The sequence below is a fragment of the Cyprinodon tularosa genome, unplaced genomic scaffold (genome assembly GCF_016077235.1).
Source record: "Cyprinodon tularosa strain WSP-4 unplaced genomic scaffold, ASM1607723v1 ctg198, whole genome shotgun sequence".
NCBI classification, from domain to species: Eukaryota; Metazoa; Chordata; class Actinopteri; order Cyprinodontiformes; family Cyprinodontidae; genus Cyprinodon; species Cyprinodon tularosa.
In genome coordinates, this window is record NW_024038724.1 from 614844 (window position 1) to 641849 (window position 27006).

At 40.2% G+C, this 27006-nt stretch overlaps 1 protein-coding gene across 3 annotated transcripts; it reads left to right on the forward strand.

Annotated features, from left to right (window-relative positions):
- cluha (clustered mitochondria (cluA/CLU1) homolog a) lies at positions 1–25790 on the forward strand. Of its 3 annotated transcripts, none has more exons than XM_038283971.1 (27): positions 1–355; positions 7181–7368; positions 7513–7684; positions 7876–8019; positions 8595–8722; positions 8831–8985; positions 9362–9487; positions 10201–10348; positions 10428–10520; positions 10600–11034; positions 12269–12528; positions 12624–13015; positions 13614–13715; positions 16033–16133; positions 16756–16908; positions 17006–17068; positions 17631–17875; positions 17955–18039; positions 18212–18365; positions 18457–18596; positions 18682–18762; positions 18850–18975; positions 20380–20501; positions 20573–20666; positions 20752–20886; positions 20965–21038; positions 23673–25790. In XM_038283971.1, exons 1-27 carry the CDS (start codon positions 235–237, stop codon positions 23797–23799), a joined length of 4164 nt encoding a protein of 1387 aa, XP_038139899.1. In that variant the 5' UTR covers positions 1–234; the 3' UTR covers positions 23800–25790. The 3 variants fall into 3 exon arrangements, with proteins under 3 accessions (XP_038139899.1, XP_038139900.1, XP_038139901.1); XM_038283972.1 differs by having other exon boundaries at positions 12624–12928; XM_038283973.1 differs by lacking the exon at positions 1–355 and adding an exon at positions 2360–2517.
- Positions 25791–27006: the final 1216 nt, after the last annotated feature.

The following is a 27006-nucleotide window of genomic DNA, read 5'->3' on the forward strand; positions in this document are numbered from 1 at the left end:
AAGAGGTCAAGGGGAGGAGAGAGGGGAAACCACGTGTGTCCAGCACCAACACTATGTACAGCTCTGTCCTTCCTCTGTAGACTTGTTTTTGTAAGCCTCTTGTTACCCTTCGCATGCAGCCTCTCGGAACGGTTCGGAGTTTTTCTACCTCAACAATAAACGAGCCGCACAACTGCTGAGAGCCGCACAGGAGGGGGAGGAGGTTTCTGGAACCACAAACACTGACCGCCGACCATGGTGAGCAAGACAGATGACATCCCGGCGTCAGTGCCTGGCTGTAACCCGGTCATGGATGGAGCTGAGGACGGAGCCCTGCAGGCTACCGGAGCCAGTGTGAAGGAGCCCTGCGGCTGCGGTAAGTCCTCCTGCAGACCCACTGAGGTCATCAGGGATGCAGCAACACTCAAACACTTTAGACTCTTTAGTCACGTTTGCATGAATCATAATGTTGGTCATTGAATCCCCCTCATTCCACTCCTATTGGTCATTTTATAGCAGCCTGCAGGTGTAAAGGCTACATCTGTTGCCCCCTAACCCTGAAAGACAAGAATGCCATCTCTCTTATTGATACCTATTGCAATATTTTGTGCTAGTGTGGTTTTCTGAAACATGTTTGTTTGTCTACTTTACTTTATTGTAGCTTTCAGGTGTTTTCCTCCTCAGACCAGGGCAGTTTCCTGACATCTTCCCTAAATAGCTTATTTTCTGTTTTGCATCTAAAGTATTAAGCGTTAAGCATCCAGATTTATAAAAGTAAAAGAAGTTATCGCTTTTTTTGAATGACTGAAGTTGATAAAAGTAACTTTAACCATGCTAATCCAAGCAGCAACTCTGTTAGCTTCGGCTAACTATTTAGCATGCACTTATCCTGCGCTCGTTTACGTCTATTTAAGGCCTAAAAGCCCGAAAATGTTGCGTAAAGAATGTTGGGTGCCCTTTTCTCATGCTTGAATCGATAGCGCAGCACATGACGGCGTGAGCCAGCTCACCCTGCCGCACATGTTCGGTAACAGCGTGTCAAGAGGAGCCGACTGAAGGTCACCTTCACTGGAGCCTCTGTTTGCCCACAGGCACTCGGGGAGGACTCGGATATACGCTGGGTCTAGCGCTAAAGGGGCTGTGTGTGTGGCAGTGTAGGAGGCAGGAGTGGTCATTCTCTAAAATGTTGTCTTAACTCTGGTTTTCTGCCGTAACGCCGGTGAGCCACTCGGCGGCTAGCAGCGACGCTCTGACCGGTGTTGTGTCGCAAAAAGCGTCTCTGCCGCAAAAACAGCCTCCTCACGAGAAGTCAATTTAAAATTATCTGTCTGTAGCAGTTGTTACAGATGTTCGCTTTAAACATTGTATGTAAGTTCTAAAATAATATTTTTAGGTATTTGATCATGATTCTTATGTATATACCAGGTTGAAGATGAAGTTGGTATTCGAATTGTATCTGCAGTAAAAAGCTGAAACACTGTTTTGAAGGATTCAGTCTGTATGCAACCTAAATTTTATTTTATTTAATTTTTTTTGGTGCATCAATGAACGTTTCAAATGCACAAAATATGTGATTTCAGATTTTTGACTTCTATGCCAATATGTGACAAGTGAATTTATCCGCTGTGAGATCAATAAAGCTCATCTAATCTAATCTATATTAAGTTTTTTTTTTAAGTTATTATTATGTAATTACTTACCACAGGTTTGGCTTTCAATTTATTACCATGGTTAAGTGGATCTGTGAGTTAGGGTTTGATAGTAGGACCACAACAATGGAGCAAACCGATCTATATTTACTCAGTTAACTGACGTCAAAATTGTCAACAGCGGCTGAAAGAAGCCCAAAACTAATCGGCTGCTGGTCCTACAGCCTTTGAAGGGTCTCACCTGCAATAGAGAAAAAAAAATAATATTTGGTGGACAGTACAGTTACCTTTTTGTTGTAGGATAAGGCTGCAAATTTATATATATCTTGACAATTTTACCTTGCATTGTTAAAAGTCTGTTAAACTGCCTGCAGCTTTTCAAAGCAAATCATACTTTTTTTTTTTAGAAAGACAATAATGCAATATTATTATAAAACTATTAATAAATAGCTTTTGTTTCATTCAGAAAATGTTAAATGGACTTCTTGTAATTTGCAGCTTTTGTATGAGTCAAACCTGGACTTTTTTTACCATGTGTCACATAGACAACCAATTTGTGTTTAGTGCTTGTAATGAATCTATTACAAATGAGAAAACTTTGTTTTAAAAAACCTGGAAGCACTTAATAATAATTCTGGTCACGTTTGACATTTGATAAAGTCTGTTTAAAACCAGAATTGATTCAAATCCTTAAACAGTGCAACAGCCCTTTAAGTCAAGCAATTATTACATTTCGGACACTAACTTCGGCGCCGTGCGCTGCCGACAGCAGGGGCGCGCTTTACGGCACAACACCTGGAAGCGGAAGCTCGCTGCAGCAGAAGTCATGATGTGCGGCGAGAGGAGGAAAGGTTACTCTAAAAACACACAGGGAGTCGCATAAAAAAAGGTGAGTGAGGAGGAGGTTAAAAGTTGCCTGTACTGTCTGTCGGTGCAGGCAGATGAAACTGATCCCAGATCTGTCAGGTCAGCTGATGAAGTTAAAAAGAGGAGATTGTGCTGTCTGAGGTTCAACATGTGGGGAGGACATTACATTGTTTGTCTGTGCCTGGCTGTCAGGGAGTTGAGTTGCTACTCTGTCATTAAGGGGATCAAGCGATGTTTGTTTTAGTGTCAATCACTGGGCAGCAGATTTATTAGAAAGGAAATCAAATAATATATTATATTTTCTATAGTTTCTTTCATCCTTTATATCTTCTAAAGAATAAAAAAGACCGCTTTCTGGTTAAGTTACTGTACAGGTGATCATATATGTCATTAGTTTGCTTCAGACTGCCATGCAGACTGTATTCCTGTGCAGGAGATTGACGGCCTAATCATGTGTCAGAGGAGAGTTGTAACAGGAGCAGCCTCTCAGCTGGTGGCACTGCAGACATGCTAAGGCCAGGGTCACTTTCAGTGGCTTTGAAGAGCTTAATGCTCTTCAAAGCCGCTTAATGAGTTGAGCATCAGCCTGGTTAATCCAAGAATCACCAACACCGCTGGCGCTGTTGCTCAATGCTGATAGATCTATCATTTCTAGACTTTACCAGACATGGGAATTAGTGTGATCATTTTTTGTTGTTGAGTTTTTACAGCACTAGTGGCTTGGTTTTTGATGGTAGGCTGACAGGAAAGGGGATGTGAGAGAGGGGGAGAGACATGCGGGGAAGAACCACCGGCTGGATTGGAACCCAGGTCGCCCGCGTTGAAGACAAAGGCCTCTGTACATGAGTCGTGTGCACTAACCGATGCGCCACCTGCACGCCCTATAGTGATAATTGTTTTTAATAAAACAAAAGGTTTGATACCGTCGGGGCTTAATAGCATCTATTAAAATTTAATTTAGAGTGGAGAAATAAACATGATTAATATCGTACAAAATTACTTCTATGTTTAACTTTTTTTGTGGATCTGCACTTGATAAATTTATGCGGAGTATATTAAGTAAACGTTAACTTGACAGGATATCTGCTCAGGTAGCATGCATTCATTTGGCTGCTTAGCAGAGATACTAATGGGAGTTTGCTGATTAGATCTAAAACAATAAAGATGAGTGGCGTCGCTTTCAGTCGGCTGACCAGCAGTGCTCAGCAAGCAGCAGAGGTGAAGGAAACCAGCTGGAGGAGATTTCAGATGAACTCCTCAGCTTTGTGAATTCAGTTTAATCTTAAATTATAAGGGCTGCTTGGAACACAACCGTGAGTGATCATCAAAAGCATACAAAGTTATGAAACAATTATTTTTATATAAAGTTTTTCACAAAAATTACACTATTATCCAGCATCACTCTAGATACTATGAGATGTATTATTTTGGAGAATGTAACTGTTTTAACAAAGAAAGTTGTAGCTATAAACTTTAAGTCAACTTTTTCACTATTCATTAATCATAAATCCAGCTACTTTTTTTTAAACATTACATATAAACCATTTGTATTCAAATGTTTAGAATGATACTGCATTTTTGGCCTGAAACGAGTGTAAATATATATATTTTAGGCGCTCTGCAACTCTGGTCCTGTAAACAGCATTACAGAGAGGCCTTGTGTGCTGTTTTTGTTTTCAGGGTTGTCAGGCTGATTTATTTGTCTCTGGCGGCAGCCATGGTCCCGGAGTCAAGGGAACCATTACCGTGGATCAGAAAGAAGAACTAAGGGCGAGCTTGATGTGAATATAATCGGGAAAACGCGATTCAGATGTTGAGTCTGATTTCTACCCGTTTCATGGATTTCTTATGCTGACAGAGATCCCTTCCTCAGCCTTGAACAGTTTAATTGTGTGCAGTCTGCTCAGTGTTCGTCTGACAGCGTAACTCCTTTGTTCCAACAAATCTCTCAAATGACTATGTTTTACTAAATGTGCTATCCTGGGGTATGCTTGTGAATCTCTGCATAAATAAGTGTAATTATCGTGTTCTATGTCACAAAGATAAACACATACATCTACTTAGAAATGACTTTTGGTTCTTTGTATTTAAATGCAAATATCATGCTTTAACTCTGTCGGCACATATTTGATCTCACTTTATGGAACTCCAATTTCCAGGACTTTTTTTTTTCTTTAAAAAGTCCTCTTTTTTAGACCCTGTTATCTTGAAGAGGTGAAATAATTACTTTGATTATTTGTGAGTAATCATTTATTAAAATAATCAACTAATTTAATAACCAACAAATGGTAAAGTGGAGCATCCAGACTCTAAAACCTGCCGTTTTCTGAAAGGAGAGCAAATTTAGAGCAGAGATGTAGCAAAAAATGTAGATGGATAATATATTTTGTTTTTAAAATGGAAAAACCTTCCTTGTCTGTAAATATGCTCTATTCAGACCCCTAAGTGGCATCGTTTTAGCTTTACTTGTATCAAATTCTGTAAATAAAACAAATCCTTTAAAGCATGCTGTGCCAAATATTAATTAATACAAAATGAATAATTCACAAAATAATTGCACAGTTGTTTTTTTATTTAGTTGAATCTTGGTCTTGTCTTATTGATCAGAGAACTATAAGATCCCCTATTAGAATAAAAAAAAATTAATAAAAACAAGAAAAGATGGTTTATTTTGAAGAAACTCAAGCTTATTTGCTTATTGTTAGATCTATTAATATATCTCTAATAAAGGCTCTTGTTGTATATTGGAAAGAAATTGTAAAATATCAAGGAATATTTTTCTATAACGAGTGAATTGTGTCAAAAGTTCAGTATATTCTAAGAATACTTTAAAAAATTGGCTAATTTGACAGGAAGTGTTGTTTGATCTGGAACACAAAACTTTAAAACCGGTTTCTTCTTTTCTTGGTAGACGATCAAAATCACACAGTTTTAGTTCAAATGGATTGCAGTCTTCTGTCGTCTCCAGTTAGCATTTATGTTTGTTTTTGTTTTTTTTTGCAAAAATAACGACCCATATGCTTTCTGTTTTGAATTAAAAAAGCAGCGGGCTGAGCACACATCCCTGAGGAACACCTGTGCTTAGTGCAGGGGGATTCTGTTTATTGTGTATATGTTGTCAATTTTATGTTAAATTCGCTTTCCTTAACCTTGCAACCTTAAACAATTTAATACATTGTTTATCTGCTGTGATGAGACATTAAACGCATAAAAACAGATGAAGCTACGGTGTAACATTCGACACCCAGGCCTCAGTTTTCCTCTGACGTATTAACTGGTGTGACCTCTGTTAGCCGTTGTGTTTGTTATTCAGAGCGTGGCTTCCTCCACCTCTTCAGTGCATTCAGAGCCCGGCGGGTCACTGTCCAGCCACAAAGCGCCCCTCCTTTCTGCCTTCAGCAACCATGACTCTCTCAAACTTAGCAACAAGCAAGGACACATTAGCTGGCAACACTTGTGTCCCTGTGAGGGAAAGCAGTTGTTTCACAGACACATAGTTGGACTAATCTTTGTTTAATTTAATGCATCTCTGTTTATACTCTCTCTTTTTTGCCTTAAGAGGGAAATTACAGCTTTTTGCTTTACAAGAACCAATATTTTGAGCTCAGAAATTAAACCGCTTGTGAAAGAAGCAGCTGATCTGAATACTGACAGTTTTTTTATTTTTTTAAAGCTGCCTGACTGAACTGCTTACAGTGTTTCAACAGACTGATACTAGATGAGCTGGTTACTTAGTATTGAATTTCTGATACAATCATTTGCAGAGTCAAAGCGTTTTTGACAAGATTATTGATTAAAAGGGCAAATAACTGTAATTTTTTTAACTTCTAGGACAGTGACAGCGAGTTCATCCAGTGTGAGAGCTGGGGTGGTTTTCTCATTCCCTGCATAGTTACAGCTTTATTTTACTCACATTTAAATAAAGACAAATTTCCACCTGAAGCCAGTTAAAGGAAAAAAAGAGCTAAACAAGTCTGACGGCTATAATCCTGCAGGATTCTTAACTTTGTGTGTAAATAACAGGGTTTTACAGTCATGAGGAGTGAAATATGACTTTGTAAAGAGGAGAGTGGAAGAAATTTGTATTTCTCTTACTTTGCTTCTTTACTTATATGCTCCCTTTTGTCCTTCATTCTGTCTCCTTCCCCGTTTTCCTTCCCTAGTTTGCCTCTTTCTTGTCTGCTTTACTTCCTCCAGTCCTTCATTCTTTTCTTTTTGCCTTTCTTCTCCCCGTCTTCCTTATATCCCTCTTTTTTTGTTCTTTATGTCTTTCCTTCCTTCATTTTCTTCTCTAATTTAATTTGATCTTCTTATCCTCCCCCCTATCAAACCTTCCTTGTTCCCTACCTCATATCTTCCACTCTTGTGTTGTTTTCTTCTCTCCTTGTAACCTTTGTTTTCTTGTTCCTGTTGTTCTTGTAATCTCTCATTCTCTCTCCTTTGGGATTCTTTTAGTTTTGCAGTTTTTATTGATTTTATCCTTAAAACCTTCCTACTTTAACAAAATTTGTCATTATTTCATGTTGAACTTTAAAAAATTAGTATTTAAGGAAGTACTAAGGGTACCAGGAGTTCCTGAGAGTAGAGTTTAAAAAAGGAGGGAAGATTCACTGGGCAAGTGTGGGAAAAACAATTAAAATTCCCTCTAATGTGGACTCTGACATGCTGTATTTCTTTAAACGCAGCTCACAGTGCAGATACAGCCATGGTGAACGGTGACGCTGCCCTCCCGGAGGAGGGCGAGCTGAAGCAGGAAGGGAACTGCGAGGCAGATGGTGGCGAGGACTCCAACGAACAGGAAGTGATAGTGATCCAGGACACGGGCTTCACCGTTAAGATCCAGGCGCCTGGAACGGAGCCGTTTGACCTGCAGGTACAGATTAGCTCCTCGGATGGATAAACCGCCAGCCGTTGTATGTTAGGCAACAAAGAGCGGCTTATTAAGGGAGTCTGAGCATTCTAAGTAAGTGATTAAACTTGCTAACACGCGTAACTTCTAATCTCTTTTGTTTGCCAGGTGTCCCCACAGGAAATGGTGCAGGAAATCCACCAGGTGTTGATGGACCGCGAGGACACCTGCCACCGCACCTGCTTCTCCCTGCAGCTGGACGGAAACGTGCTGGACAACTTCGCCGAGCTCAAGTCCATCGAGGGTCTGCAGGAGGGCTCTCTGCTCAAAGTGGTGGAAGGTCATCTCTCATCCCTTCATCTGCTCCATGCATGACGTTTTCACTCAGTGTCAAAACATGGAAGTTTCCAATAAATCCAAATTAGATCGTAGCCACGGTTTAAATAGCTTAAAACGTTTAGAAGTTTGTTTTGGAAAAGTGACTTTGAAACTGGAAGAGAGACGCCTGCGTTTTGTCCTTTCCTCCTACAGAGCCTTACACCGTACGAGAGGCCCGGATTCATGTGCGTCACATCAGAGACCTGCTGAAAAGCCTGGACCCCTCAGACGCCTACAATGGGGTGGACTGCAACTCCCTGTCCTTCCTCAGCATCTTTACTGATGGAGACCTTGGAGGTATCAATCATTAGGGATCTCCTGATAAAACTTTTTCACTTCTGATACAATATCTGCACGAATCAAGCTTCCTTCTACTAATTTTGTTTTGTGAAATGTTAGGAAAACCGGGTAGGAGAAAATCTTAATCATTCTTTAATAACCAGTGGGTTACAGAAGTGAAGTTTTTCCATCAGAATGTCTTTAGTTGCAGGGCCATTTATTCCGATGTAGTTTTGACTCATCGGGACCAGATGGGGACTTCCCTATCCGGAATTATTGTTAGGCTCAACTTTCTAGCCCTCTGAAGGCTGCAGGTTTGACTCTGCTTCAGAAGCTCCTGTTTGGTTGGGGTCTCAACAGTTTCATATGTGGAAGATTAAAGGGGCGGGTTCTTCTCCACTGTTGCCATATGCTTGATCAGGATGATATATCACTCCAAAGTCAGTAACTGTATGATTTTAATTATGCTTAATTAACCAAATATGAGTTTGACTGGTTTGTTGTGATGATTTTGTTCTTTGATAAACAGCAGAAAGGATAAAACTGTATTCCTGCTAACATTTGGAATATTTTCCTCCTTGCCGTGTTTTCAGATAGCGGAAAGCGAAAGAAGAAAGGCACCGAACTGGAGCAGATCGACTGCACCCCTCCAGAACACATCTTACCCGGCAGCAAAGAGCACCCCCTGGTGCCCCTCCAGCCACAGAACAAAGACTGGAAGGTTTGAAATGACCGATGCTTGGCCTCCCCTATTTAGGAGGTGACATAACCTGAGGGTGCGTCTCAGCGGGCAAAAGTGAAGCTCATGTTTGTGTGACGTCATCAACAGCCCATGCAATGCCTGAAGGTCCTGACCATGAGTGGCTGGAACCCTCCGCCTGGAAACAGGAAGATGCACGGCGACCTCATGTACCTCTACATTGTGACGGTGGAGGAGCGCCATGTGAGCGTCACGGCCTCAACACGAGGCTTCTACCTCAATCAGTGAGTCTGCATCTCGGGTTTCTTAAAGGAACTGTAGGGATTTAATCAGTGGAAAGGTGTCTGATTCTTTATATTAAACAAGGAAAGGTGTTTGAACCCCCACTTAGGTGGGTAGATTATATTAAATATATAATTTTTTGTAAAGATCTGTTTGAAGAAAGATCTGATTTAGGCGTCAAAACAAAATGGAGACTGGCTATAAGAAATGACAAAGCAGCAACGCCTCTTCATCATCCAGATTTCTTTAGAAAGAGACAAACTTCACAAAACCTGATTAGTTATGGCTCAGTTCTCTTTCATTGGTTTGTGCTTTAAGCCAGGTTGATCCCCTGATTCTTGACTTATTTGATGATGGTTGTTGTTGTTTGCTTTGCAGATCCACAACCTACACCTTCAACCCAAAGCCAGCCAACCCCAGCTTCCTGAGCCACTCTCTGGTGGAGCTGCTGAGCCAGATCAGCCCGGCCTTCAAGAAGAACTTCACCTCGTTGCAAAAGAAAAGGTTTCAGCATCTTTTTATTCAAACATTTAGCACTTTGAACATGGAAGTAATGGTAAATCAGCATTAGTTAATAGTGATTTAATAAATGATTCTAAAGAAACAAATTGCTGCTTAGAAAAAGGAAGGGTTTGTTCTCTTTTATAAGATATGATTTGATGAATAAAAGAAAAAAGAAGATTTAATTTCCAAACTAATTGCAAAAAAATAGACCTACAAATAAGTTTAATATCATTCTGTTGTTAAAATTAAATTCATTTTTTCTTTACGAAACCTGCCAAATCTTCTTAGACCGCTATTTGCTATTATAATATATTTAAAACCATTATCTGGCTTATTTATAATTTTTAGCCATAATTAAGAGACATTGTGCAAAGAACTGTTTGCAGCTCTGCAGGTTGCAGACTCTATGCCATGCAAACTGCTCAAACATGTCTTTCTCATGTTGTTTTCAATGAAAAATAACAATTTATTAGTTTTCCACATCTGTTTTATGCTTTCTTCCAAATGTCTTCTTTGTGCGTCTGGGTGTGCTGTCCCCGCTGTATTACTAGTAAAACAAGATAACCTCTGCTGGTTATTCTGTCAATAACTGGGAATATTTCTATTTCAAAAACAGTCTGCTAGTTGACATGGGACTTATGATGTGAAGCTTTGTGATGGGTTTAACCAGGTTATAAGGAAACAAACAGCTGACAGTTCCCCCCCCCCTGCAGAGTCCAGAGGCACCCGTTTGAGAGGATAGCCACTCCTTTCCAGGTGTACAGCTGGACGGCTCCACAGGTGGACCATGCAATGGACTGCGTCAGAGCTGAGGATGCCTACACTTCCCGCCTCGGTTATGAGGAGCACATACCAGGACAGGTGGGTGGAGCTTAATCCAGCTCTGGATCTCGATTGATAAGGGCCTGCGTGGTGAAAATGTGTTTATCTGTGCCTGAAGACCAGAGACTGGAACGAGGAGCTGCAAACCACCAGGGAGCTGCCACGGAAGAACTTACCTGAGCGACTGCTGCGTGAGAGAGCCATTTTCAAGGTGCTGCAGAGCTCCTCGGGTCTTTAATGCAAACGTGGATTTTATTTTGTTTCATTGCGCGTCTGTTTTTCTCACATAGGTCCACAGCGACTTTGCAGCTGCTGCCACTCGTGGCGCCATGGCAGTGATTGACGGTAACGTGATGGCGATCAACCCGGGCGAGGAAACTCGCATGCAAATGTTCATCTGGAACAACATTTTCTTCAGTCTGGGCTTCGACGTGCGGGACCACTATCGTGAGCTAGGTGGCGACGCCGCCGCCCATGCCGCACCGACGAATGACTTAAACGGAGTGCGAGCTTACGGGGCGGTGGATGTGGAGGGCCTCTACACCCTGGGGACAGTGGTGGTGGACTACAGAGGCTACAGAGTAACTGCACAGTCCATCATCCCAGGGATCCTGGAGCGGGAGCAGGAGCAGAGTGTCATCTACGGCTCCATTGATTTCGGGAAGACTGTGGTGTCTCACGGCAAATATCTGGAGCTGCTTGATAAAACCAGCCGGCCTTTAAAGGTCAGTAGCTGCTTATTTTTTTTATTTTGGTTTACATAGAAAAATAATCCAGATTTATCTCTGTATTTTTTGTATATTAAAGTATTTTTTCTTATTAGGACATTTTCAGGCTAAAAAAAACCCAACAAAAAAACAGTCACTGCAACTTTAAACATCTTGAACACATCAATAGATTTTTTGCAAGAATATGCATCAATATAAAGATGCAGGAATCCCCCATTGATTTTGAAAGAACGCCATTTTTTTTCTTTTTGCCCTGTGAAATACTTGTTCTGTTTGTAGGAAAGGCAAGGCGAATGTATTTGTATAGCACAATTCAGTACAAAGAAAATGCAAAGTGCTTTACATGATTAGAATATAGGAAAATAAAACGGAATCAAAGCAAGGCATCCTCAAAGTTGGTCCTCGAGGACCGCTATCCTGCAGGTTTTAAAGGTTTCCTTGCTCCTGCACAGTAGGGAAAGTAAGGAAACCTCTAAAACCTGCAGGAGAGCGGCCCTCGAGGACTGACTTTGGGGATGCGTGTTTTACAGCGTATGTAGAGGTTATCACTACGATTTATGCAGTCCTTCTGTCTCATTCTGCTTATTCCAGCTAACTAGCAGCCATTTCATTGTTAGGTCATGCTACCAACAAATAGAAGCAGCAGTTTTGAAAAAGCTCAAGTTTTTTGAGGGTTTTTTTCCGTCATATTGAGATTGAATTTTCTTTTGTTGCAAAAATGCAATGGAAAAACTTTTTACTCATCACACGAGTCACATGATCTACAGCTGGACCTTACTGCCTGCTAGAGAGCCAAAGAAGAGCAGAAATAGTTAGAGGATGATGGCGCCCATTGTAGCCCAGGCTTAGATATAGAGATGTCATGTGTTTACATCCGAGTTATCACGGGAACAAACTTATTCACATAAGATTTTAATTGTTATCTAATGGAAACACCACAGTTGCTGCGTTTTCAAAATTATCAGTAACATCGACATAGTTTTGAGCGAATTTGTAATGGAGATGCAGCTACGGCTCTAGCTGGCTATCAATCACTCTCTCTATCTTCTTACCTTCCTGTAAAAAGGGACCCTGTACCTGAAAGCTTTGCTGTCTCCAGATGTTTCTGTATATTTTTTTGTTTACTCAGAGCGGTTTAAACTATTCTGTTTTGTTAATTCCCCGTAATCTATAATCTTCACATTGGGATCAGTGGATCATCAACATGTCGTCTTTTTCCTGTGAATTTCAGGTCCAGCGACACAAGGTGCTGAATGAGAAAGAGGAATCGGTGGAGTTGTGCTCCTCCGTGGAATGTAAAGGCATCATCGGTAATGATGGCAGACACTACATCCTGGACCTACTTCGAACCTTTCCCCCTGACTTGAACTTCCTGCCTGTGGACGGCGAGGAGCTGTCTGCAGAGAGCCAGCGCCAAGGCTTCCCCCGGCAGCACCGCCATCGCTTGGCATGTCTTCGTCAAGAGCTCATTGAGGCCTTCGTCGAGCACAGGTGGGCGTTTGGCTGCTTTTTAAATGCAGGTTTCATGTTTCAAATTCCAGGATTTATAATAAAACCTTTATTTTTTTTATCCTGTTCTTCTTCAGATATCTTCTTTTCATGAAGATGGCAGCTATGCAGCTAATGCAGCAAAAGGCAAACAAAGACTCTAACAAAACAGACATGCCTGCAATTAGCGAGACCTCAGAGGCGCAGGCAGATGGCAGTGTTGATGCCACACAGACTGCTGCTGCAGAAGGAGCCACTGATAACAATGGCCCCACAGAAAACAGCAACCCCACCACCTCGCAAATTTCAACTGAAAGTGAAGAAAACTCCTCAAAGCCCACAACAAACGGGCCTGTAGACCCTGCAGGCACCCGAAACAGCGAATGCAAAAGCCCACTGGAGGGTAAGGAGCTTGAGGAAAGTATTCCAGGATTAGCTCAGGCCAAAGAGCTGGCGGAGACCTTAGTATCCGAAGATGGATCTGGTATTGGTACGTCCAGGAAAAAAAAAAAGCTGAAGCTGCGACGAAGGAGGGAGAGCTACTCTGGTGGATGACTGCATAGATTAAAAAGCATGAAATCCTAGAGAGGTAGTACTGGGTCAGATGATCACTTTGGGATGATTTTTTTTTTTTATAGTTTACTGTTGTTACCACAGCAGCAGAAGAGTTAAAGTAAAATCAACCTTAATGTCCACCTGAGCAGCTCTCCCTGCTAATTGTCTGCCTGCTCTGAGGGGGAGTCGGGCTGCTAATACACCCGCCTCCAGCATGTGATCCCTTTGCAGTAGGATTTGATCCTAATACACTAAATAATCAGCGGTTGTGGTGTTTAACCCCAATAAATCTTGTTTAACCTGAACCTGACCTAATCAGTAGTGCAGATCATGGTGGTGGTCCTGACCTAAAGCTGTGTCTACATTAAGCTGCAGTACAAGGTTCACAACACAATTTACTTCAATCTGGATTTTCGTTAAAGGAAGAAAAGTCAGATTAAAGCAGGTGTTTTAGCCTTAATGTAGACACAGCATTTCAGATTATTAACCTTTGTCATGGTTTATTAACGGATGTTAATATGCTGCCCAAACAGATCCCAAAAGCAGAGAGGTGGTCCTCAATGCCTGCAAGGCCGTGGGCTCCATCAGCAACACTTCATTTGATATCCGCTTCAACCCCGACATCTTCTCCCCAGGTGAGCACAAAAACAAACATTTTCAGATTAACTGGTGGGGTGACTCTTGCCAAATAATGTAACCTGCTGAGATGACGCATCATTAAACAAGTTGTACCAGTTCTTGCAAATGTATGAATGCCACAACTTTAATCCTGTATCCAAAGTACCAAGTAGGAGTTTGGTTGGTTTATTTATGCTCTTAGATTGACATATCCAATAAGAATCAACTGCAAAAGGAACCAAGATGTCATCGTTTGGGATGTGGAACTCATTTTTTTATTTATCACTGTCAGAACAAGTTGGAAACATGCTTACGAAGAGAACCAAAAACGGTTAAATTATTGCCCACCTGTAGCTTAGGTGTAAAAAGGATCTCTGTTAGAAATAAACCACTGGTTGTTGCCCAAACACATTAACTTGGGAAACTTTGTCAGTATTTGTTTATTTTTTTTGGGGTGCATCCCTCAATCGATTTCCTTGAATTTGGGCGATCAGCTGCTCTTGCATGTGCAACTGATCTGAACTGATGACCTTTCTCTGCAAAGGTCAGAAACTCAGCCACGGTCCATGTTCTTACCTTTTCATTATTATCTGAGAAACTCGTGCACAGTTGAAACTGGTTTGGAGCTTTTCACCGATACTGTTTAGTGTTTGTCAGTAAAATAAAACTGGTACATTGAAGGCATGCTGTGACCTTATAACAGCTGACAGTGTCAAAATGGAAAATAAAATGGGTATCATCCAAAACTGGACTCGGCAGGTCAAGCATTTTAAAGATTGGTGATCGGCCTGAAGACTAATCAGTTCACCGCTTATACCCCTTTCACTCTGGCCGAAAAACCTCTTTAAACCCAGGAACAATCGGCTTTTGGTGGCACAGGGAACAGCTCACTGAAACGTGACTACTCGGGTCAAACAACTCAGGAAGCGACACATGTTAAAATCGCTTTGGTTCTGATCAGCATGCAGTGTGAACACAGGACCCCAGGTTTGACACGCTAAATTATGTGATGACTTTGAGCGCAACGTTTGGACGTCACAACTTCACGCTGGTCGCATGCTAAATAACAAGCCCAAACAACTCTGCTTGTATTAGAGAAACATGGCACAGTGCTGGCAAGATGGAGAGATTTGTGAGCTCCTTATGATCGGTGCCTATCTAATTAAAAAAAAAAACAAATTGCTTTACTCAAAATGTCTCTGTTGGTTCTTTGAAAGAACAAAAAAATAAAAATAATAACTATTTAAGATGTCCAATTTTAAATGGTCACAATTTAGCTTTTAGTCCCAGAGTTTCCTTTTCATCTTAATCCTTTATAGCGCACTTAGTGAAATACATTAAATATCCAAATTTTAGCCTAAGAGTGTTATTGGAGGACAGGACAAGGCTGTATTACTTGTGTAACATTTAAAAAATATGTAAAAAAAAAAAAAAAAAAAATCATGCTAATTATAATAAACGGTCACTTTCCTCGATATGTTACATAAAATAACAAAGGTTCTATAAGAAATTCATGAAAAGCATTTTTTTTCTGTGTCTGAACATAACTTAAGATCATTATTTCTGATACAGGCACTTACATTTTTACCTTTTACCTTAGCTTATTAATTTTTTATTTAACATATTACATTTATATTGAAACCTTTAAATTTTCAATTAGCTTTTTAACTTTTTTCAACTTCAGTTACAGCAGGTAACATATCATCCAAGGACTCATTTAATTGGTCGATGCCAAAATGACCTGTACTGCCATTTAGCAGGAGCTTGGCTGAATAGCTGCATATAGATATTGTGCTTCTAGACCTCAATGACAGGTTTGGGGTGTGGGCTCCATTTTTAAGGGTTATGCAAGTGAACAAAAAAATGATAACTTGCCCTATAAACGGTGAAGATTTAAATATCTGAATAGATCTGATTTCAATAGTTTGCTAAACTGCTTTGTACATGAATAGATGTTAGGAATATTAGTATCTCTTTAAGTCTACTTTTCATATATTGATGTAGGTTTTAAATCCACATAATGTTTTTGTACAGGTCTATAGTTTAACCTGTGGAAATTAAAAATAGTTGTTTGGCTTAAACAGGAGTATTAACTTGCAGACAGCAGTTTGTGTAAAGCCTGGATTACAGATCAATGCTCCAAGGATTTTTCTACATTATTGCAGAAGAGGATTCTATGATTTTTAAAAGTATCTTTTTTCTTCTAATTAGTCAAAACAGAATCAGAAAAGTCCAGTTTTAAGCTTAACCAGACGTGTTCTGTGATCTGTGATCTTCTTACCCTTATGTTAAAACTAAAACACTAACATGTTTTTGTTTCTGACGATGGATCAGGTGTGCGTTTTCCGGAGGACGCCGTAGAAGACGTCCAGAAGCAGAAACAGCTCCTTAAAGATGCCGCTGCTTTCCTGGTCACCTGTCAGGTCCCGTCTCTGGTCAGTGGTTTTTATGGTTTCCTGCACAGTCAGTCTAATTCAGTCAATTAGACAGGAAGGTGTTTGAGCAACAAAGGCACATTTCACAGCCTGTTTGGCCTTTTAACTGGGTCCACTTTAGATGGAACGGGAAATATGAATAGTTAGCCATTTTAGTTTATTTTTAATCTGTGAAAACAACATTTTAAGGTTGTTTTTAGCAAGCTTGATGAAAAACTTACAAAATTAAAATTAAGTGTTCCTTCCTTGGCTATGCTTTGCACACATAACAATGACACTAGCCAAACCGGTAAAGAAACAAAAATAATCCTCAGCAGCTGCACGTGTTACAAAAAAAGTCTGAAACTGAAGAGTGCACAGAATTATTTAATCACACAGTGTTCTGAAAGTGCATTTTCCTCTATTCTGCACTTTAGATGACTGTTTAGGTGCCACTGGTACTCGATACTTTTGAAAATGAGTATTGTATCCGGATACAACATTTCAGTATCGATACTTTTTTGAGTATCGATACTTTGGACAACCCTACTTTATTGAATGCATTCTTCTCACAAAGCATATAAATCTGGCAATAAATAATGTGTTAGAACCTCAATTGGAGCTGCATTTGTGTGCAAATCAGGTTAAGGACTGTCTGGACCACAGCACACTGCCCATGGATGGAGCCACGCTAACCGAGGCCTTGCACCAGAGAGGCATTAATGTTCGCTATTTAGGGACGGTTCTAGAGTTTGTGGACAAGACCCCAGCCAAAGCCCAACTCGAGCACTTCTACGTGAGTCTGATTCCACGTCTACGAAGGCTTCCAACTCACATGGAGCCGTTCTAGAGAACATCTGGTTAACGTGGTATTTTATTCCTTTATATTACAGAGAATAGGAATCATTGAGCTGATCACAAGGTGTGCAAAGCATATCTTCAGGACATACCTCCAGGTTTGTAACTTTTTAATGCTTCCTTTGCTTTCAGTGCTCCGAGAAAGAAGCTTTTTTGTTTTTATTTGCTCTGGATTTAATGCTGCTGAAAAGTTTTCCTGATTAACAAATAATGCATTTTGTATATTAGATAATGTTGTCCCAAAATATTACCCGGCTGATGGTCTATCTGCATAGTGAGATGGTTGTATTGATACACAAGGCAAATTGTTTTTTTTTTTTTTTTTGCATGTTTTTAATGTCCGATTTCAGGGATGAAGGCAAATTAAATTAATACCTGAGACGTCCTTAAAACATTTTTAATTGTGATATAATTGTTATTAATTTTTCTTTTATTTGCACTTATTTAAATAGCAATTTTTATTCTACTCATGTTAATAAAAATATTTTTTAACCCCTTTATTTATTGATATCAAAACACACACACACACATTCTTACACAAGAGGCAGACAGAAATGTCCAGCTATTTTTGTAGATAAAAGCTACCCATTAGGGGTCAAAGGTCATTCCTGACGGCAGCAAACGGATCATCTTTCTTTGATTTGTTTTTTCCTCATGCAGGGTGTGGAGCTATCAGCTCTGTCTGCTGCCGTCAGCCATTTCCTGAACTGCTTCCTGAGCTCCTTCCCTGACGCCGTCGCACACCTGCCGCCGGACGAGCTGGTGTCGCGTCGCAAAAACCGCAAGCGTCGCAACAGGGTCCCCGGCAGCGGCGACAACACGGCGTGGGCCAGCCTGACGCCCAGCGAGCTGTGGAAGAACATCGCCGCTGAAGCTCAGAGCTATTATCACTTTAAAATCCACTGGTGAGTCTCGTCTGACCGGCCGGCAGCAGGGACTTGGCGTTCTGCTCACTGACTTGTTTCTGATACGGTTTGTCTGTAGTGAGAGCGTCGATCAGGTTGTGGAGAAATACGGCCTTCAGAAAATCACCCTGCTCAGAGAAATTTCAGTCAAAACTGGCATCCAGGTATCATTCATGTCTGTGGAGAAAGTGCTGCTTTTGAGTGTTTTCTCTTCATCTTTTTGTCTAAATGTTGTGTCTTTCCTTAGTCTGGTATTTCTTGCCTACTGTAGAAATGCAAGAATAGCTTGATTTATTTTATTTTTTAATCAAAGAATGCTTTTTGTTCGATTTCTAGATCCTGCTGAAGGAGTATAACTTCGACAGTCGTCACAAGCCTGCTTTCACGGAGGAAGACATCCTGAATATTTTCCCTGTGGTGAAGCACGTGAACCCCAAAGCCTCAGACGCCTTCCACTTCTTCCAGAGCGGCCAGGCTAAAGTACAGCAAGGTGACACCCTTCAGATAAAATGGGAAAATAAAATAGATATCAGCTCTGATTGAAGCTTCTGTATTTAACGGCTGATTTTCCTCCTTTCCAGGTTTCCTGAAGGAGGGCTGCGAACTGATCAACGAGGCTCTGAACCTCTTTAATAATGTTTACGGAGCCATGCATGTGGAGATCTGTGCCTGTCTGCGCCTGCTGGCCCGCCTTAATTACATCATGGGAGACCACCCTGAGGTCAGCATTAAAAAAAGAGACAGCTTCTGCTTACATTTGTGTTCATTTCAGGTCGTAAACCAATCTGGTTTTTTTTCACCTTCAGGCTCTCAGCAACCAGCAAAAGGCCGTCCTGATGAGTGAAAGAGTCCTCGGCATCGAGCACCCCAACACCATCCAAGAATACGTGAGTTCGCTGACATTTGGCCCTTTGTTTTAGCCGCACCAAATGTTTTCAGATTATGAACCGGATTTTTGTTGTCCTCTCTGCCAGATGCACTTGGCTCTGTACTGCTTCGCCAACGGCCAGCTTTCCACCGCCCTGAAGCTGCTCTATCGGGCTCGTTACCTCATGCTGATGGTCTGCGGAGAGGACCATCCAGAGATGGCACTGATAGATGTAAGTCTGCTACATGTTTCCAGAGTCAGATTTAATCATATCCCTAAACCCTTTATAAACAAACTTCTTCATATTTTCTGGGTTTTTATTTGATTGAGCAACACAAAGTAGATCATGAATGTGAAGTAGAGGATGAAGGCAAGGATTTTAGTTTAAATACATGCATTAGTGTTTTATTATAAAACAATATCCAAAATCTCACCTCTGTTATCCAAAGATTCAAAGGGCCTCTTTTTAGTTTGTCACAACCTTATAAGAAATAATGGACCAGTATTCTGGACCACGGGCTGCTACAAGCAGAACTGATTGGAAAATCAACAGCAATGGTGTTGTAGTTACAGTTTAATGCTGTAGGAGTGTTTGTCAGAGCTGAGGGGAAATATGGGGAAAGTTGAGAGAAAAGAAAAAATGCAGTTGGAAAATTCTTGAGGTTGAGGAAGAGGTTCACCTACCAGCAGGAAAAGGAAACTAAACTTCATTCCAAGGCTACCATTTAAATAGGTCAGATGAGAGCATCTGTGCACGAGAATGGCCTAGTCAAAGTCCAGACTGAAACCATTTCGAGGAAGACCTAAAAAAAAAAAAAAGATTATTCCAAGCTTTCTCCATCTTATCTGAACTTGAGTGGTTTTGCCCAGAATAATGAGGACCTTTAGATGTTATCAGACCAAATAAACAGTTTTCCACTCTGTTTAAAGCAAGAAGTGGTTCTAATGAGCCATATTAGAGTCCTGCAACGGGTCGGGTACCCATGGGTCCCCCGCTAAAATGCTCTTTTGCGGGTGAAAAATACATAAATAAAATAAACGGGTCGGGGGTCGGGCGGATATTTTTTTAGTGCGGGCGAGTAGTTGGTGATTTTTTTTTTTATGCGTGTGTGTTGTTATGGACATCAGAAATGTTATATTAATCAGGCACTGGGTTCACCCTTGTTGCAGCTTAAAGCCCTGCCGGCAGTGTGGGCTTCCCTCCAAAAAGGCCACAGTCAGTGCATACACGTCTGCTTCAGTGTTAATGGCGCTGTTCTGCAGCGCAGCGTACTATAGCCTATTACTTGATGTGTTAACGGGTTGGGTTGCGGTTTAAATATCAACGGGTCGGGTTCGGATTTGAATTGAAGATATCCGCGGGTGACGGGTCGGGTTCGGTAGTCATCCTAACGGGTTCAGGCGGGTGCGGGTTGGTAAAACTCGACCCGTGCAGGACTCTAAGCCATATCTCAAGGCTCACCACACTGGGCAGTTTTTACTTGTTAAAACAAAAAAAAATCTTAATAATTCTTCCCCCTGAATATTCTCTAATCCTTGTCTTTTATCTAATTAAAAATGAAAAAAAAAAAAAAAAACATTACATTTTATTGTATCTTGACTAAATGAGAAAATATTTTGTTGCTGATTTGCGCAGAGTAATATCGGGCTTGTGCTCCATGGAGTGATGGAGTACGACTTATCGCTGAGGTTTCTGGAGAACGCCTTGACCATCAACACAAAGTATCATGGAGCCCGTTCCCTCAAAGTTGCCCTCAGGTGAGCGCAGACCTCTCCTCGTGGTCCGTGTAGTGAAACAGATAAATAACTTCTTACCTCTTGTTTTTCAGCCACCATCTGGTTGCAAGGATGTATGAGAGTAAGGCAGAGTTTCGCTCCGCTTTGCAGCACGAGAAGGAGGGTTACACTATTTACAAGAACCAGGTAGCCCCTGTAGAGGCGGCGGCATGCTGCTCTTTGTAACACTTTCTTAAAGAAGCGTCTTAATTCTAATTTATCCTCCTCCCAGATGGGCGAAGCTCACGAGAAAACCAAGGAGAGCTCAGAGTATCTGAAGTATCTAACCCAGCAGGCCGTAGCTCTGCAGAGAACCATGAATGAGATCTACAAGAACGGCTCCAACGCCAGCATCATGCCTCTCAAGGTGACTGCACTGACTCTGAGACGTTCTCTCTGTGGCTCCAGAAACGCTTTCTAACGGAGGAATTCCTTTGTTTTCTAGTTCACTGCTCCCAGCATGGCCAGCATCCTGGAACAGCTCAACATCATCAATGGCATCATCTTTATTCCACTCAGGTAAAGTCAGAAAGAAATAAAACATTGAAATGAATGAAAACCCACAGTTTTCTAAGCAAAGCTTTGAATATTTCTTCTTTCTATACTAAATCTTTTTTTACAGAACATTTAAAATATTGGGAAATAAAAAAAAATACTTTCTCTATTGATGTCGCTGTAATTAACAGGAAGTAAGGTTAGAAAGTTGGCGATAACCACAGACCAGGGATGGTCCGAGGGTTTAATGAATCTGCTGCAATACGGCAGGTTTTCCTCTCTTCACCGTGCTAGCTAGTATTAGTGATGGTACATGCCATCTGGAGATGCAGAGTTCAGGAAGCCCGCAGCAGAAACGGCTGATCAGTTTTGAGGTAAATGTCCGCAAAGTTACAGCCTGACGTAGTCCTACTCAATTCTAGTCAGAATATGAGTCTGATACTGCTCCATAGAGCTGTGATTATGGGGCGTGTTTCGAACGAACCAGGAAAAAAAATGCCTCTGCACTCAATTGGATAGACCTACAACCAATAAGAGCAACGGAGTGCGTGACGTATGTTAAGCGACGCATAGTTGTCAACAAAAATCAAAGTGTGCAATTGTACGCCTAGAATAAGAAGATGAGCCTTGATCGCGTTTCTCTGTTCCTCTTTTAAAATTAATTTGCTGTCGATATCTTTTAGAACAGACCTAATAGCAGAATCTACTCATCTCAACTCTCCAGTGGCAGCCATTGTTGTTGTCACCCAAGCTTTGGTGACGTGGTTGATTACGTTACTGTTGATCATCTGTCCATCATCGTATAAAGCCCGCCCTGACAATTTGATTGGCCCGCCAGATATTGTGCGAGCATACTCGCGCTACTATTGAGCAATGCCAGATTGACTTCCTGACCTCAAACGTTGTGGGCGGGACTAAGTTCGGAATGGCACCCAGGCTAGCAAAGTTAAGGCTTGTTCGACAGATTGTTTCCATCTCCTCTTTTAACTTGTTTATTCTTTTTCGAAATGGTCAGAAAAATACCTCAAATCAGCATAAAATATATTTATTTTTTATTTACTTAAGTCAATTAAAATTTTTGCTGTTTCCATCGAGGTCTTCTGATGTGATGCTTCCAAATACAGTTAAAAACGAAACGATAGAAACACGTTTACTGAGAACAGCAGCAGCAGGTACAATCAGTTGAAGTCTGTTCTTTTTCTGCTATGGTAAAAAAACGCTTTCTAAGCAACTTTTACATGATTTAAAAGTCATGCTTTTGGAAAAGTGAACTTTTAAGAAATGGACTTCAAAAAATGAAAAGGCGCAGCCGACAATGGCTTTATGTGATTTGAGTCAACAATTAAAAAACAATCTGGAAAGAGTTTATAATTGTGGAATGTTAAAGGAATAGTACACCCAAAACATGATTAGCCTTCATTTTCTACTCACCCCCATGCTGAACAACACTCTGGAGTACTTTTTTGATATCTCAAATGCATCTGGAGATCTGGGAGGCTTCTTGCTGTCTGCTGACATTCAAATAATGGAGGTCTATGGCGCCCGAGGCAGAAAGGTCCATAAAAGTCCACAAAAAACGTGTCAATATTCCTCCATACTGCTCGTCCAATGTTTCCAAGTGTCCTGAGTGGGTAGCATCCAGAATTTACTCGAAACAAAGTCATTTAGAATGTTTTTAGAGCATCAACAGTAGTGTATAGGATTTCCTGAAAGCGCGTTCACCAGTCTACGGTAACCGCGGCAAACCAAACCAGATGAAAGTGCGCATTCAGCGTCTGCTCTGCCGATAATGCAAGCGTAGAAGAAGAAATGTGCTGTTTACCTGTGCAAAGAAAGAAACAACGAAAGAAAAATGTCTGAGGACTTCAGTGTTGAGGAAGAGCATGAGTTCTTTGCCGAGCTGAATGCGCTGGTTTGGTCTGCCGGCTTCCGTAGCGTCGTGATCGCGCAGGTGCGCGCTTTTAGGAAATCCTATACACTACTGTTTATGCTCTAAAAACATTCTAAATGACTTCGTTTCGAGTAAATTATGGACGCTACCCACTCAGGACACTTGGAATACATTGGACGAGCAGTATGGAGGAATATTGACACGTTTTTTGTGGACTTTTATGGACCTTTCTGCCTCGGGCGCCATAGACCTCCATTATTTGAATGTCAGCAGACAGCAAGAAGCCTCCCAGATCTCCAGATGCATTTGAGATATCAAAAAAGTACTCCAGAGTGTTGTTCAGCATGGGGGTGAGTAGAAAATGAAGGCTAATCATGTTTTGGGTGTACTATTCCTTTAATTATTTCGGTTCTTTAAGTGTGATAATATTTAGCCCTAACAGACATTATTGCGACATCTAGCTGTTTTAGAGACATAGTATAGAAACCGAAGTGTCTGACATAAAAAATTGGTTTCAAACTATAGATATTGGAGATAAATATCTCTTGTAGTATTCTGATTGAGGATCTTTGACAACTTATGCTATTAATCTGATAAAGAATGAGTACATAAAGAAATGAAATGATGCATCATCTATATAATTTATCTCATTAGAAATTACAAAGATGATTTAAAAAAAAAAAAAAACTTTAAGGAGAGTTATCAAAATCTAAGTTGTGAGGTGATAGAAATGAAATAAACCTTGCTATATTTTTTTCCCTTTGCAGTCAGAAGGATCTGGAGAACCTCAAGGCGGAGGTGCAGAGGCGGCAGCAGCTGCAGGAGCTGGGAAAAGGCGAGGAGCCCGCTGAGGATGGCCCACTTGAACTGGAGGACAAAATCCCTGTTGATTAACATTCAGTAGCCCCAGACACAGATGCTTTCTACTTGAAGGAGAAAGAGAGAGGGAAGCTGTGAAGAAACAGCCAAGTAATGGAGCCTGTAGACCAGAAAACTAAGTAAATCAGCTTTTAAATAAACGTGGTGAGGGTGCGGTCAGAGAAGACTTGGGAAGGGGAAAGAAACATAATGTACAGACAGCCAAACATAAAAAAAGGAGTTCCCTACAGTGTAGGCGAGAGAGGGAGAAGGGGAGGGAGGGAGAAATGAATGAAATGACAGATTAAGTGTAAAAGGTGCAATCAGAATAACCCTGGACTTGAGAACATTTCGATGAAGTCCCTGAAGGTCTTGGCTGCTTAGAATAATCAGATTAAAAAAAAAATGCCTACAGCAGGGCGAGAGAGAGACCAAGAATGACCATGACATTATGTACCAGAGCCTTATCTGCTGTGACGCCATGCCCAGTCATGCTTCTTAAAAGACACACCCCCTAACTTCTCAAAGGTGCTCCGAATGAAACGGCACCAAGCCTGTCCAAGAACTCAGGGCTTGTTACTACTGTGCACTAACAGACTAGAATAAAGGATGTAAACTAGCGATTTGTTTCCATCGGGGCCTCAGAATGTAAACTCCCACCTTTATACCCTCTTTAAGTCGTGTAGCAATCAGACTTCATCGTCATACATCCCTGATCAGTCGTCCTTGGATGGTGCCCGCCGTGTCGCGCCGAGCAAACCGTCAGCACAGCAAGCTTTGAACCGATTAATTTAAGTTAATTTGGTGGGGTTATTTGTTTGTTTATGTGTGATCATCAGTAAATTAAAGCCGTGTCTATTTTATGGAAGATGTATAGAAAAGAGGAAAAAAGCTGTATAAATCTTGATTGAATTTAGGCAGGTACAGATCTCAATTACGTCCACTTTAAACCGTAGATATATTCAGATATATATAAATATATATATACTAGCTGTGTCCAATCTATTATTTTTACATTCAAATGGAATATACATGCATGTGTGTTTGACGGTGTGTGTGTGTCTTTGTGTAGCCTGGTGGGGAACAGGGAGCAGGACTGTTGCTTTCCAAATGTTTTATACCTCTGCACACATTAAATCGCTGACGCATATTTTCTTAAAACATTCATGGCCACCAATGTTGTAAATCTGCTTATGTATGAGGTTAGTTTCTCTACTTCCCACTGCACAAGCGCTCACTGTCGAGCTGTTTGTTTTTTCTTTGTTTTTTGTTTTTTTATATAATCTTTGTTCTGACTTTCAAGAGATTTGAAAAAAAAATAGCCAGATTTCACATTTGTTTTTTGTTTTTTTGTTTTTTTTTGTGCAACTGCATGACCAAAAGTGGGCAAAAGCAGGTATGATGTTGCAAAAAAAAAAAAAAGATTGAAAGAGATCTATTTGTATACATGCAATGTTTCCCATCCATTGTAATTTACTTAATTGTTGCAGTGTGTTTAGATGTGTGATTAAAGCAATAGAGAGAGGGTGGTGGAGTTTTTGATTGTTTGTAGAAATTTCGTTTTTGTTTTTAGCCTGGCACGAGTCATGCAAAATGGACCTTGTACTGTAGTAAACTTCAAGCCCTTCACAATGATTTCACCCCATCTCCTAAAACTGGTCCCATCAGTTGCAGAGCCTGTACGTGCCTCGTATTTATGCTCCTGAATGGAACTGTGATTAAGATGGGCGGACTTTAGCAGTACATAAAGCTGACATTTCCTTATTTTTGTTTGTTTTTTTTTTGTTTTTTTTCTTGAATCAGATTTTTTTTCTAGTTTCTTTGTTTATATACTTTCTCAACAATAACTCAGTGTCCAGTAGGGGGCGTCATTACACCTTTTTTTCGCCCCCTTATTTTGAGTGAAGTACAGAAATAAAGTGCTGCAGATGCACAAACAAGCACACTTTCTTTTGACAACAAATTTTGCATAAATATAACTCAAAACAGCTATCTAGAAAATCATGCAGAAATCATTACATCACAAATAGATGGGATTTAATCATAATTAAGTGAAAGTTTATTTGACAAATATGTCTAAAGTCTTCTTCCTCACCTGAAATCGAAGAATAACATTACATTTCATTTTCTGGGTAATTTCTTTAAGTGTGGAAAGTTTTATGAATGTGTAGTGGCTGAATCTACCTGGCTGTGTGTCTTATTGGTTTGATGCTCTTTACATACTAATCTTTTTTTCTTTTTTTTTTTTTGGTCTGACTTTTATAATAAATAAAAATTTATTGAAATATTTGCTTGGGGTTTCTTATAAATATGGAGATATATCTTGTGTGTGTATATATATATATATATATATATATATATATATATATGTGTGTACGAACTTTATCTAGCAGCTAAAATGGTTCCAATGAGGTCAGTGTTTCTAAGGAGTCTGGATATGAACTGAACAATGCTGGCCAAACAGTTTAGTTTCCTGGTTCTTTTTCTCTAAAGTAATCTAAGAAATCTATATTTGTATAAATGAAACAGCTTAACACTCATTAGCCCTCCTAAGCTGTTTCTTTAATAGCTATATTCTCTATTCTTCACAGCTTAGGTTATTCAGTTTTTTTGGTTTTACCTATGCATTTTAAATTTATTCAAAGTTGAGTATACAGATGTTAATCACAAGGGCAGGAAATCTGGAAAACTTATACGTTGCATATGAACTTTGTATTTCCTTATAAGATGATCTAGTTTAATATGCAACTTTATAATTTGCAAGGTGGGTTAAACTGCTTAGTAAAGAAATCGGAAACATTAAAAAGAATCTTGTTTAGAAAAGGCCAACTAGCCCTATATTAGAAGAAAATTTAAAGATTAAATGGAAAGTACTTGTTGATAGAGCAATAAATATCTATTTAAAACTCATTCATATACTAATTGAAGTAGCCCTATGATGCAAACCTTAATGTATGTCACACACTAACAAGGAAATATAACAAACAGGATTTGTATAAAATTATCTAAATGATCAAACAAAGGACTGAAGAACAGAAGTATTTTATACAGAAGCATTTTCCCTTATGTGTTATTTTCAGTGCATACTTTTAAGACTGAATAAAATTGCTAATTTGATTTTAGTACTGTTATTTTTTTTCCCCGATTTGTCAACTGCTACATAGATTTTTTTTTAAATTAGATTTTATAAAATATTTATTAAAAAAAACATGGATAATTTAGTTTTTCATCATCTTGGCCGTA